This window comes from Nuphar pumila, chromosome 12 (assembly GCF_984573655.1).
Source record: "Nuphar pumila chromosome 12, dmNupPumi1.hap1.1, whole genome shotgun sequence".
In the NCBI taxonomy this organism is placed as follows: domain Eukaryota; kingdom Viridiplantae; phylum Streptophyta; class Magnoliopsida; order Nymphaeales; family Nymphaeaceae; genus Nuphar; species Nuphar pumila.
In genome coordinates, this window is record NC_143260.1 from 29,486,161 (window position 1) to 29,500,602 (window position 14,442).

The 14,442-nt window shown below is 38.9% G+C and overlaps 1 protein-coding gene across 1 annotated transcript in view; it reads right to left on the minus strand.

Moving 5' to 3' along the window:
* Positions 1–6,319: 6,319 nt before the first annotated feature.
* LOC149820470 (TOM1-like protein 9) overlaps positions 6,320–14,442 on the minus strand; it is a 72,085-nt gene continuing 63,962 nt past the window's right edge. The window contains exons 9-10 of the mRNA XM_089982834.1: positions 6,954–7,678; positions 6,320–6,819 (exon numbers count right to left, since the gene is read on the minus strand). Of these exons, the coding sequence (XP_089838960.1) occupies positions 6,488–6,819; positions 6,954–7,678 (1,057 nt within the window). The 3' untranslated portion in view covers positions 6,320–6,487. The remainder of the gene's footprint in view (positions 6,820–6,953; positions 7,679–14,442) is intronic.

Genomic DNA, 14,442 nt, shown 5'->3' on the forward strand with positions numbered 1-14,442 from the left:
AGGAAAAAATAAGTCCAAGATATATTGGACCCTTTAAAATCTTGAAAAAGATAGGTTCTACTGCCTATTGGTTGGTATTACCTCCATCATTGTCCAAGATACACAATATATTTCATTTATCCATGTTAAGAAAGTATATGTCAGATCCTTCACACATACTAAACATAGTTGAATCAGTATTGGATATCCAAGAATACTTAAGTATTAGTGAAGAACCAATCGAGATTTTAGAATTCAAAGAGGACAAACTGATAAAGAAGGTTATTTTGATGGTCTTAGTAAGATTAAAGCATCACATCAAAAATAAAGCTACATGAGAGAGTGAGGCAAACATTCGTGCATAATTTCTTCAATTATTTCCAGGTAAGATTCGAAAAGAATCTTCTTTTAGGAGGGGTGAAAATGTAACGTTGACTAGGTGAGAGTAACCCCCACCTGGATCGATAATCTCTCTCTCTCTCCCATTAAATGGGTAATGGGAGAGAAAGGGTTCATGCCTTATCCTTATACAGGTGTTACCCCCTCTTTCTCCCACGTATGGAAAGTGAGGGAGGTAGACGGGGAAATGCCTCTTAAAGAGGCAAGCGGGGGTGAGGGGTAACACCCCTCACTCATGGCTATAAAAGCCATGGGTTTGCTCTCTCTCCTTTATCAATTTTGGCAAAGAGAGGAAGAGAGAGTGGACACATAGAGAGAGAGAGGAAGGGATTGAGAGAAAGAGGGAAGAGGAGGAGAGGAGAAAAAGCAGAGGACAGAGAGGAGTGCCACCGCCGGCGGATCAGGTAAGTCTTTCCTTGTTCTAAAAAAAAATGGCAGGGACAGGGGTTGAACCTTGTTGCCTAACGCTCTCAATGGGGAGGCACAGAGGGGATTGTCCCCTCTACCCTGGCAACCATGTGGTTGCCAACGACTATAGAGGTACATGGATAGGGAGGTGACCCTGTCCATACTGCCCAAAATGGTGAGGCATAAAGGGGGTTCCCTCTGTCCTCACAACCGGCAACCAATAGGTTATCAACGACAGAAAAAAAATAAAAGGGATGTTGGGGCGGACAGCCATCGACAATCGTCGGTTGCCGACAGTGCCACCGCAGTCGTAGTGGAAAGCAGAGGGGGAGGTGCCCTGCATCAACTGTTGGCTATTGTGAGGTTGTTGAAGGCAATCATAACAAAGAAGAGGGGGAGATAGAGAGTTCAGACTCTCTATCTCGACCCTCAGTAACCAGGGCAGACTCAGTTTGCACAAAATGGCAAATCGAGCTAGTCCGCTCAGTCTGGGTATGACCTAGATCGAGTTGGGCAAGCAACAAAAGACTAACCAGCTGACTCGGTCTGGCAATAGTCCAGACCAAGTCAGACAAGAGGGGAAAAATGATAGACTGACACAGTCTAAACATACCAAGTCGGGTCTGTTAAACGATAGACCAAGTCGGGTTTGTTTTTTAGCAAACTAACTTGGTCTAGACAGACCGAGTCGGACCTATTTTTTGGCAGACCGAGTTAGGCCAGCTTTTGGATAGACCGACTTGGTCTAGGTTGAGTCAGGTTTGATAGACTAACTCGGTCTAAACTGGGTCGGCCATGTTTTAGAAAAATATATAAAAAGAAATAATAAAGCATTAGTATATATATGTGAATATATAAATACATATGTGTAAGCGAATATGGACATGTATATGAAGCAGGGCAAAAATCAATATGGTGAAGACCTCAATTTTTTAATGAGTTGAATCTGGGTTTGGATCTCAATTGGATCTAAACTCATATCAGATATCGTGTAAGTAACATGGATCTAAAACAAATTTGGATCTAGTTGGGTTTAGTTCAAACCCAAGTCATTTCCATCGTTAACGACACACTTGTACTAAACCTATTACGAAAAAGTTTGGATCGGTCATACCGTATCCAAGATCCAATCATGTTTATAGTTGAAAAGCTTGAAGGATCGACATTAGAATAAAACTGAATTTGGATCCAATACTCAATCAACAAATCCAATTAAACTAAATCTGAACTATAGTGAATGTGAATTAGGTGTGGTGTAGAGACAAAATGAATCTAGAAAAAATTACATGAACTCAGGGATGGTCGAAGAGTAAAAAAATCATTTTGTCCTTGATATGCCTTATTAGTAAATGAGGCATAACTTTTCATCCCGATATCATATTCAAATGATTTTTGGATCCTTGGATTTTTTTTTTAGTAGGATCCATTAGCGGGAGATATAATGACAAACTTTAAGAAAATAGAGTTATAGTTTGGAATAAAAGCTTATAGGTATTTTTATATTTTTTTACAAAGATGAGACTTTAAATGATGATACAAGGTTTTTGTCTATTTCAGATCAGAACTTGTGACAAGACTAAAGTTATTCCTTAGAATTTAGAATTTAAGTGTTTCAATTAAGTGAATATTTACAAATTTTTCTTTAGTTAAACAAAATACATGTTGGTTAGTCTAGGCATCTTACAATATGATTTCATGTGTTATAAGTATGCTAGTTTTATCGTATTTTGAATAGAACAATTGTTTAGTAGGAATCCATAACCTTGATGTTCAGTATGATGCTTAAATATGATAATACATGTTACATGTTCCCTGATTTATGATATGATTTAGATTATGAATATATCATGTATAGAGATAATTATGATATTGATGCATATAATAAGTTGTTAAATGTTGATGTATGACTTTGAGAAATGAGAGTAGAGTTTCATAGTTTTGAGATAGGATATGACCCGAGAATGTCACGCTTATGCCTTGGGAGGGGCATTGTAAGTGTCATGACATAATGAGTTGACTCTGTGGTGAAATATTATCCTTAGATATATATGTGTCTGCATGTTTAAAAGTAGTTAGTGTACATACATTGGTTATTGTGTAAGACACTAATGTTAAGAAATAAAAGTTGAAAGAATAATGTGCATAGAATAACAATATAGGGTATGATGAGGAACTCTACTAGGAGAGACATGGTGTAGGGTATTATTCGAGGTATGTATACCTCGTTTATACCTCAAGATTTTCTCAGGAATTCCTAGTGACCCTTAGGGGTTAAAGACATCGCCCACTAGACACATGTAGGATGTAGAATGAACCACAAACCTTAGGGGTAGGTACATCTCCTCGACACCTTGGGGCAGGTATAACTCCTTGAGTACCTTGGTGGCAGGTATAGCCTCTCGAGTTCTTCGACTAGCTACCGATGAGTACTTTGTGGGTCTTGGCTTGCAACCGGTGAGTAGCTGCATTACTTATAAGTCTATAGTTTGGGTTGGTTTAAACTATATTGTTATAAGTGGTTTATATGTCTGGCCAACATCGTAGACTTCGAGTTGTCTACGTGTTTCTACACCCAAGGAGGCTATTTTCAAAATAACCAATTATAGTAAAATGTGAATGTATATTTTGAGAATGATGACAGAGAAATAATAAAGGGAGTAAAATCTATAAACAGCATGTGCTTAGTTAGCAAACTAAATTAAGATTAGGAGCTTAGAACTCACTGCAGTAACGATCGTATCTAATTTATAAATGATAACTTACTAATTTATAGACTCACTTCCTCTCTTGGTTACAATTGTAGGTTTAGGGACTACTGCCAACCGAAAGAATTGACCATGGACTTAGACTCAGCTACCACCAGACTTTTCAGCACTCGAAGTATTTTTCATCTTGCATTTTCTTTATTCTGAATATGTAATTTTGTTACTTTTATTTGGATGGTAATAGTTGTTCTCAATGGATGCATGGACCTTTAATCCTTATGAAAAAACATTGCATGGTTTTTTAGGTTATTTTGGTATTTTTTCTCTGGGAACTAACGTCCATGAACTTGGGATTGAGAGGCCCCGGTTTGGTTTGTTACACAAACCTTGCCTAAAATATCCACCTTAATTTCATTATGGATTTAAAAGACTCAAATCATGCACATATTCAATGTGATTTAGATTCAAACGAGGATTATCCATATTCAACTATATAATCCTAGTCTAACATGAATTTTGAGTCTATATTTATAAGATCCAATATTGCAAGGATCCAAACCGATCTAGATTAATAACATGAAAGCACTTAACAACAGAGCCAAAACCTACACTTTTTGTTTTCTTAAAACACTCCAGTTTATTTTGCATCAAATGCACAACTTTAAAACTGTTAGCTCTGAAGATTTTTGGTGATGTAAGTGCTAATTAAATTTTTAAATCCACTTCCCTTAGAAAAAAAATCAATAAATTCACTTTTTTTCTCCCTATCTGTCTCACCAGGATCGATTTTCCTTCATGTTTCCTTCAACTATCACTTGTTAGGCTGTCAAAAACTTAAAAAAGAAACCCATTCTCATAGGCAACCTATGGTTATTACCTTAGAAAAAATGAAAAACCAGTAAGAGAAGAGTTGTCTCTCTAAAAAAAATAAAAAAAGAAAAGCTCTCTCTCTCTCTCTCTCTCTCTCTCTCTCTCTCTCTCTCTCTCTCTCTCTCTCTCTCTCTCTCTCTCTCTCAAACTGTTCGATTTTAGAGAGATGTTGGTCTCCACAGGCCAAATGTTCAAGGAGCGATGCATGTCATGTGTGAACTAAAGGAATTGCAACATATTAATTGTTGACCCTCTCATCGTAGTCGTATCTTCAATCAGGTACGATTATACTTTTGGATAGGTGCGTCATACAGGTGTTACGATGTTTGGATGATGAGGTTGTGAAAACCTTAAAGTGTGCATGTAGCACAATGTTAAGATCACATAAATGGTGACAACTCGCCTTCACAGGCAAGATGCTCGAGTGGGTCTAACAGACCAGAGTATGTAGAATGGGGCGGCGGTTAAGAAACCCCCGGCGTACCCATTCAACCTTCACAGTTCATCAAGGGAGAGGATGAATGATACAAAAACTTTGATGGACAGGTTGTTAACAACCACCCTACGGGCGAAAGACTCGGGTTCCCCAGTCATCGAAATCAGGGGAATTGAGATTACCATAAATTATCCTAGGTGGTAACTCTCAGGTACTTCTGCAGAAGATGGATGCATCCATGGGCCATGAATGCTTTTGGGGATTTACTCTCTTGGTCACTGAACGTCCCTTTAAGAGCAGACTCAGTCAGTCATTCGGGTTAATGAAAAACACCTGACATAATAAACCCCAGGATTGGTCTCGGTTGTTTCTATGATTCGTATCTGTGCGTACCCACAGGCCAGTTGATATCAAAACTTAAAGAATATCATTTTCATAATAAGTTGTAGATGATTGAGATTTATACTACTCGAAATATTGTTGCTATATCTACTTTAAGACAATGGATCTTTGCATATATTGTACTTGCTAAAGTAGATTACATATTGTACTTGTTGCTTTTAATGTAATAAATTATTTATCTCATGAATGTTCTGCTTTATTTTATTCTACATTATCTATTCATCCACGAAACTGACCTATTTCATGGGCAGGTGATGAGTAGAACTTCACAGGCGACCGATGGCGCGATGCAACATGGCTCAAGATTTTTCTTCTTTCTGCTGACGTCTTGGTTCTGAGTTTTGAGTTTTTCTTTAGATTATTAGATAGTGAGAAAATGCTCATTTTGTAATAAACCGAAAATTTTATTAATAATCTATTGTTTTATTTTCTCACTTCTTTTAAGTAGTTATTTTATGTAAAATGATGATTTTACTACTAACGTACCTAGAATTTGGTAACTTGTGCTCCTTCCTAAATGTCTTCTGTTATTGATTTTTAAAGTAAAAACTTTAATCTATGAAAGGTTTTTCGTCAATGTTTTCGAAATCAAAGTTGAAATTTTAGGGCGTTACATACACTATCAGGACATAGCACTAAGTATATAACTTGGAGCTATTAAATCAACATGTAAGAAAATTTTAGATGACATGAAAAAACAACTGATCAACTTCAAGAGAATTACGCCAACTCTTCTCAAGTAGAGTCCTCTTTCGAGTCTTTGGCGATGATTGGACATGGACTAGGCCAAGGGACCTCACTGGAACTTGAAGAACACGTTTGCCATGCACATCTTGAGAAAATGCATCAGGAGACCACAAGTACATGGCTTCCGTTTTCAGATGCATTTTTGACAGTTACACAACTTTTTCCATATTTTGTTTGTAACCAAACAAAATACAGAGGATGGCAGTGGATCTTCTGTAACTGGTACCAGTCACTAGAAGACTTGGCCTGAACAGAGCTGGATCCCAATTAACATACTAAGCGTGAAAGCCTAGCAGATTCGATTTTGCAATGAGAAGTATGCATTTCAACAACACAAACTTTGAATCATAATAGGGGGCCATGCACCAACTTGAACAACAGAAGCAAAACCCACACAAGCTCTCATTTTACACAGAAATCGTGATGATTATAATATGTGGGAAAAAAATGGACATGATTTTAATAAGCAAATCAACATTCCAACAGGAAACCTGAAGAAAATATCAGAGCCAGGGATGAGAAGATATATCATTCAAAGCCATTACATGCTAGTAGAAGTAGAGGGTTTAGACTTTATTTTTGCAATGTCTACAAGATCTCCGAAAAGTTTGTCCTCAGGCTTAGCTGGTTTCTTCGGCTGCAAATAAGATCCAGAAGTCTGGTAAGAGCCCATGGGTCTGTCATCTTGAAGGAAAAGGCCTTGTGTCCTTTGAGATATATCTGTTGTCACCGGGGGGTATGCAGGCCTTCTTTGATCGAGAAACTGCACCTCCGGCTGCTGAACATAAGGAAAGCCCATGGGCTGAGGAGCCTGCATCGGCTGAATATCCCAGGGTGCTGGTGGAAGTGGCCCCACGCTCTGTGGCCCTGCTCCTGCAGTATTGAGAGACCAAAAATGAAATAATTCAAAAAGCATTCACAGGCATAGTACTCTTTGTAGAACAGAAATTAAAAGTTGAAAAGAGATGAAAGGGCTTGGATGCAGTCAAAGCAGATGGCAATCATACCATACGCAAGAATCTGCTGTTGAGGGTTCAAGTTTGGTGCAACCTGTCCGCTCCAGGCAGGATGGATTTGATTAATATGCAAGCCCTGCAGGTAAGCTGCTTGTTCATACTGAGGTGGTCCCATACTTGGGATGCTTCCATTTGGATACACTACAGGCAGCATCTGCTGCTGCTGTTGGTGAGGTGCTCCCATGGTCAGGATGGTTCCATTTGAATACAATGCAGGCTGTTGTTGCAACTGTGGAGGTGGTCCCACGGTTGGGATGGTCTCATTGGAATATAGTACAGGCTGCATCTGTTGCTGTAACTGTTGAGGTGTCCCCATCATTGGGATGGTTCCATTTGTAAATGGTGCAGACTCTACTTGCTGCTGCTGTTGTGGTGTCAATTGTGGTAGACTCTGAAACTGGGAGGTTACCTGAGATGTCGGTAGAGTCATCTGAGAACCCAGAGAATCGGTAGCCGCGTTCTGAGAAAATTGATCTGAAAGTGCTAGTATGTTCTGCTGCTGCAACTGTATCTGTGACTCAGAGGAACTGGAACTTGGTTCACCAACAGGAACTAGAGCTAGCACATCATTGCTAGTTGGTGACAGGTAATCTTCACCACTAAGAAGGTCCATCTTGGGATTAACTGTGAGAGCAGGAACTGAGACAGTCCCTGGTGGTGCAGGAAGCAGTAGTTGCTGCAAAGGAGGTTGATTTGCAGTACTACTTGATGTGGACCTATGTTAAATCATGCCATTTTTAAAATTCTAATCTATAGTAATGACAACAAAAATGACTCGTTTGATTGGCAAAATAGATCATCATTAAAAAGACATGAGAAGACAATCAGCCATAGGAGACAAGATTTTGCTACTATTGGATAGCCATCAAACAGAGGTTGCTCATAATGAGTTTCTGATTCAATTCTTCAAGCATAGCACATCAAAACAAGACAATTCTATGCCTATTTTCTGTGCCAAAATTTCTTAGTGCCATCTTGGCTAGATAAGATTTTAGTTCATACACTGTCACAGGGAAACGCCAACTCCCTCTCATGCGGTATCCTCTTATATACTATATTAAATGGAGATTTTCACAAAAAAGGCATGTCCTGTGTCCTTGTTACATAGTTCATACATCTAGACTAAAAGTTGTTTCAGTCAATATTTTCATGTATCCACTGATGAGATCCAGTGTGATTTCACCGGCAAACCCTCAACTGCACCTTTTTTCACTTGATCTGCCTGTAAAGATGAGCTAAATTATAAAGGCAGACAGCTAAGCTGGTGTTTGTTTCAGTTCTCCTAAATGTGATGCACATGAACCATCAAAACTTTCAATCATTACCATAGAATTTCTTCTGAGCAACTGCTGAACTACATCAAATCTTGAAAAAGCAGTTGGAGTTAACCATTATTTTGCATTTTCTGACTTGAAGATCTCTCTTCAAGTCCACAGCAGATGGGTGTGGATCTATGAGCCCAAAACCACCTATTGAATCAAATGACCTAGTTAACATTAGTTGGTGCAATAATCCTGATCAAGGTTGTCCGTATCATACCGAATCGTATGACACGTATCGTAATTATGAAGGAAAAATGATACGATATGCACTTGTATCGTGATGAGTGTGTATCGTACCATATCCTATGATACGGCCTGTATCGTACGACACAGACTCAACACAGTTAAAAAGGATCCGAAAAGTAATTTTTTTATTTTTGGGTTTTACATACCTCTTGAGGGCCGACTCCCTCATTTGTGTAGAGGTCATTAGAGAGGTATTCACACATCCTAAGACTTGTCAGAGTAATTTGGGGGCTGATCCGTGAGCAAAAGAGAAGGTTTTTGCGATTTCATCAAGAGTGAATTTTCACCTTTTTCACTCAAGGAAGTGAGTTAAGTAAAAAAAAAACTTATTCTTTCCTTTTTATTGAGCTCTTTTAGGGAATATGACATTAAATAATTGGGCATGGCAATGGGGAACTCGAATAATGAGTGAAAACCAGTTGAAAATCAAGTGCAACTATTGTCATACTGTTATTTTGAGTGGTATCTCTCGGTTGAAGCATCATTTAGCTAGGACATATCTCAATGGTGCGGCCTACACAATCAAGAAAATTGTCGATGTCATAAAATGACAATGCCAGTAATTATTTACTGGTTTGAGAGAAAAAGGATAAGAAAAAGTGACAAGTGAGGCAGAAATGGGGTATGCAGAACCCTAGGAGGATGAAGATAAGCTCTCTACTTTTGATCCTACAGTTCCTAGTATAATATTAGAAGTAGGAAGTTCTGCAGCGAAAGAAAAAAGTGTAGTTGGTGCTAGCAATAGTGTCACATGAACAAAAAGAAGAGAAGGAAAAAGGAGATTAGGAGGGAGTTCTTCGAGAGAAGGTAGAGCTAGAGGCTCTATTATGAGTTTTTTCCTTATAGGATTGCCCCTGAGGCGCAAACCGATATTCGCATTGCTATGACTCCTCAACATTTAGTAGATTAGGCAAAGGCCGTGGTTAGGACATGGTTTTATAAATAATGCATTCCTTTCAATGCTGCAAATTTATTTCATTTTCAAGCCATGACAGATGTCATAACCAGTATCGGGCCTAGATATAAGATGACTTCATATCATGCTTTGAGAAGAAATATGATGTGGTATCGACTGCGGGTCGGTCCACGATCCAAGACCCAACTGGATCGTCACCTGCGGAAGCTATAAACTAGTAAACTATATTCTGACAGGGTTCAGTTCGGAGTCGTTTAGACTCAGTTACACGCTTAGTCTGTCAATGGTGACAACACGAAAATTGGTCACACTTTCGCCTTACCAATGAACCTAAGTTTGCAATTTTCTAACCACAGGTGGTTAAGAAACAACTCTAACAAGAGGACAGTTGACTGGTTTTAAAACCTGGAACTCCTAGCACAATCCAGTTGGGACATACCAGAATGAGAATGATTCTTAAGGAATCTGCCGAAGATCCGAACACGAAAGTTTTAGAAAATATTATTGAGGTTCCAACGAAACAAGAATTAGGTTGATCGAAGTCGAAATGGCTCATATACGACTCAATCACTGGGTCGGATTGGTTGAGTCCTGGACAGTCACCCACATGACTGTCCACACTGTTCCTAAGCATTTTTGTCAGGATAAATGCCAGAATCAGAAAATAGGCAAAACATAAAAATTGTAGGCGTGTTCGATAGCTTTTCAACAAACTATGACACGCAGAGTTTCAATATCTGAATCAGAGAGTTATACTCAAAACAACGAAGACTGGTTCTCTTTGACAGAGTTCCGATAATCAATAATATTTTCATACTCTTTTAAGCACCAAAATTATATTAGGTCAATTTTAGTTTAATGTTTAAAGTTTGACCTGAATAGACAATCACTTCAAATGGTGGACAATAAGATTTCCCTTCCGCATTACCCCAACTTCGGTTAGTCTAAGCAAAGAAATATCACACAAAAAACAAATTTGTCTAAGCAAGTATTTCTAATAAAATCACTTTTAATGCAGCAAATTAAAATCTATTGATGTTCTAGTCAAACCAAAATTGCTGACAATAGACAAAGGTTCCAGTAGTATTTCGTAAGTCCACAATGAAACAAAGGCACGAGTTAGTTCAAGACAGCAGTTGGTCAAGGATAGCAGCACAACGAACAGGGATGGAAAACGTTTGGAAAAGAAGGTTGTTCACGACAGCAGCACCCACGATTTTGCAGCTCCTCCAGATGGCTTCTTCGACAACTCGAAGACCAGCAACTTGAAACAGCACTAGTCACGAATCTCTCGGACTAATGGTAGCAATAAAACATTCACAGCACACTAGAAATCACAGCAATGGCTTGGCTAGCAGCAAACGGTCCACACGACCAAGTTGCAGCTTCTCAGCACCAAGATTCTTCACACAGTATGGAAGTTGCAGCAACCAGCAACTCGTCCAGCTGAAGCAACCTTCAGAAAACCATCTAGATGTAGAAGACGCCCATGGAGTTTTCCACCATTTTTCTTGAATAACATTTTTTTTCAAAGAGAGCATGACTTTCTCAAAAGGAATATAGAACTCAGCAAAGGCTGACGCTTGATCCAAATGCCACTTCTAACATGTCCAATGGCTGAACACATTTTGAAATTTCTTTTTAACTTAACCTTAACTCATTTTGCCAACAACCAAAGCAATAATAGGCTTCCACGATTTTGCTTATAACCCCATTTCACAATTTTTCCAAGAGCCTCATAACTCACCTTTCACGCCCTTTGTGGCTGGTTTAAATAGCTAGAGTATGGGTCCACATTGGCTCAACCCCAAGGGTGCCAATGTGGATCCAATCATGAGTAAGTATTGTATCTTTTGCAAGATCCAATACTTGCAAATTGAATCTCTCTCAACGGATAGCTCTAGATCCAAAACCATAAATGAAATAAAAAATAAAAAACTACCCGAATATCCACATACACCCTCTAGTGCCCAAAATCCTAACGGACGCCAGAACTATCCGGATTCGTAGAATCCGGCACCTAAAAAAAATAAAATTAAAAGAAAAATAAAATTCAAAAATACAATAATGATTTCAACATTCTAAAAAATGGAATCACAATATAAAATATATTTTCTAAAAAGATAGAAATCAAAGTTCTCAAAAAGTAAGATATGCATACAACAACAAAACAACAACAACTACGCCTTCATCCCAAAACAATTGGGGTCGGCGATATGAACCAACAAAGAAAATCATTCTGGGTCTTCCGCATGAATCCTTCTCCTCCATTCATTTCTATCCAATGCCATGTCCTCGATGAGGTTCAAAGCATTCATATCCTTTCCTATCACCTCCATCCATGTCTTCCTAGGCCTACCCCGACCTCTTTTAACTAATATATTTTCCCATTTCTCCATCCTTCTAACTGGAGCATCATTAGGCCTTCGTCGAATATGTCCAAACCACCGTAAACGATTCTCTCTCATCTTATTTTCAATGGGTGCAACGCCTACCTTCTTACGTATCTCCTCGTTCCGAATCTTATCTTTTATTGTATTTCCACACATCCATCTCAGCATACGCATCTCAGCTACACTCATTTTTTGAATATGATGTCTCTTGGCAGCCCAACATTCCGTACCATATAGTAAAGCGGGCCTAATAATCGTCCTATAAAACTTTTCCTTCAACCGCAATGGCATTCTACGATCGCACAACACTCCAGTTGCACTCTTCTATTTCATCCACCCAACCTTTATCCTATGATTTACATCTCCATCAATTTCTCCATACTTTTGAATGATAGATCCCAAATATTTGAAAGAATCATCCACCGGTATTTCTTTCTCACCAAGCTTCACTACACTCCCATCTCTATTTCGTTGCTTACTAAATCGACATTCCATGTATTCTGTCTTACTCTTACTCAACTTAAAACCTCTTGCTTCCAATGTCTGTGTCCATAATTCTAACTTAGCATTAACCCCAGCTCTAGACTCATCAATCAAAACAATATCATCAGCAAACAACATACTGATAAAACAACTTTTGGGTTGGGTACTTTACCTTGAATACCGAGAAAGAGGAGGGGAGAAGAGAGGAGAGACTTTCTTGGAATCGGCAGCCACTGTTTTCTGTGTGCTGCACTAAAACATCATTAGTATATAAAATAGGTTTACAATGATATTTTTACAATGGCAAGATTGCCCCTGGTTAGTAATGTACAATACACGTGAACACGTGAATCTATTCTGTATGGATATGGATCCAGTACTGGATCCATATCCGATCTATATTCTAATACCCTCCCTCAAGTTGTGCATGGGATTGAACCATGTGCAACTTGTTCTTCAGATACCAAAAGCGGTTGCTTGTGAGACCTTTTGTGAACATGTCAGCAACTTGGTCTTCTGAAGGCACATAGACCGGTTCAATCTCTTTGTCAGCTATCTTTTGTCTGATGAAATGTTGATCAATCTCAATATGTTTGGTCCGTCCATGATGAACAGGATTGAACGCAATTTGTACAGCACTTCTATTATCACACATGAGGGTTGAACTTGAGATACTCTCTCCCATTTCTGTAAGGAGATGTCTAACCCATGTTACTTCTGTTGTGGTAGCTGCCATAGATCTATATTCTGCCTCCGTGCTAGACCTTGCCACAGCTTTCTGCTTTCTGCTACTCCATGAGATAAGATTGCTTCCAATAAAAACACAGTATCCTGAAACCGACCTTCTTTCATCTGGGTCTCCTGCCCAGTCTGCATCTGTATAGGCCAATATGTCATGTTTCGGTATTGTCCATGAAGATTGAGCATATTTGAGGCCATCACCCACCGTGCCTTTTAGATATCGGAGAATACGCTTGACGGCATCCATATGACCAGTCTTTGGTTCATGCATAAACTGAGATACTTGATTTACAGAATATACAATATCTGGTCTAGTAAAAGTAAGATACTGTAACATCCCCACTAAACTGCGATACTTGCTTGTATCAGGATACAACTCGCCATCACAAATGCTGAGTTTTTGATTGACAACACTGGGTGTGTGCACAGGTTTGCAATCTGTCATTCCTGCTTTGGCCAAAAGATCAAGAGTGTATTTGTGTTGAGTTAATGACATTTCCCCATCCTGTCTGTCCACCTCTACACCAAGAAAATACCTTAGTTTTCCGAGAACTTTCATCTTAAATCGCATACTCAGCAAAACTTTAATTTGTTGAATATGCTCTGGAGCATTACCAGTGACCACTATATCATCAACATATATAAGTAAGAAAACTACAGTGGTTTCATCCCTGTATATGAATAAAGAATGATCTAGTTGGGAACGAATAAAACCGTGGTTCTGAATCTCTGAGGAGAAGCTTTCAAACCATGACCGGGAGGCTTGTTTTAAACCATACAATGCTCTGGTTAATTTACATACATATGCTTTTGGGTCTCCCTCTGCATAACCTTGAGGTTGCTCCATATAGACCTCTTCTTTTAAGTCCCCATGAAGAAATGCATTTTTGACATCAAGCTAACTAAGGCTCCACCCATGCTCAATGGCCAGGCCGAGGATAATGCGAATGGTTCCCATTTTCACTACTGGGCTGAAGGTCTCATCATAATCTTCACCATATTCTTGGGTGAAACCTTTGGAAACAAGACGTGCCTTGTATCGTTCAATGCTCCCATCCGGTTTATATTTAATTTTATACACCCATTTTGAGCCAACAACATTTTTATCTGGGGGACGACCAACTATCTCCCATGTTCGACACTCATGAAGTGCCTCTATTTCCTCATTCATCGCCTCAATCCATTTGTCAGATTGAACAGCTTGACAAAATCCAAGTGGTTCTTCATGTTTTTCAACCTTGGATAGGAAAATCTGAAAATCCATAGAGAAGTTATCGTAACTTACCCATTTTTCAATTGGGTGCCTTATCCTGCTTGATCTTCTTGGGGCCTCCACGTTATTGGGGAATGTCATGTGTTCTCCAACAGGTGCATCTGTT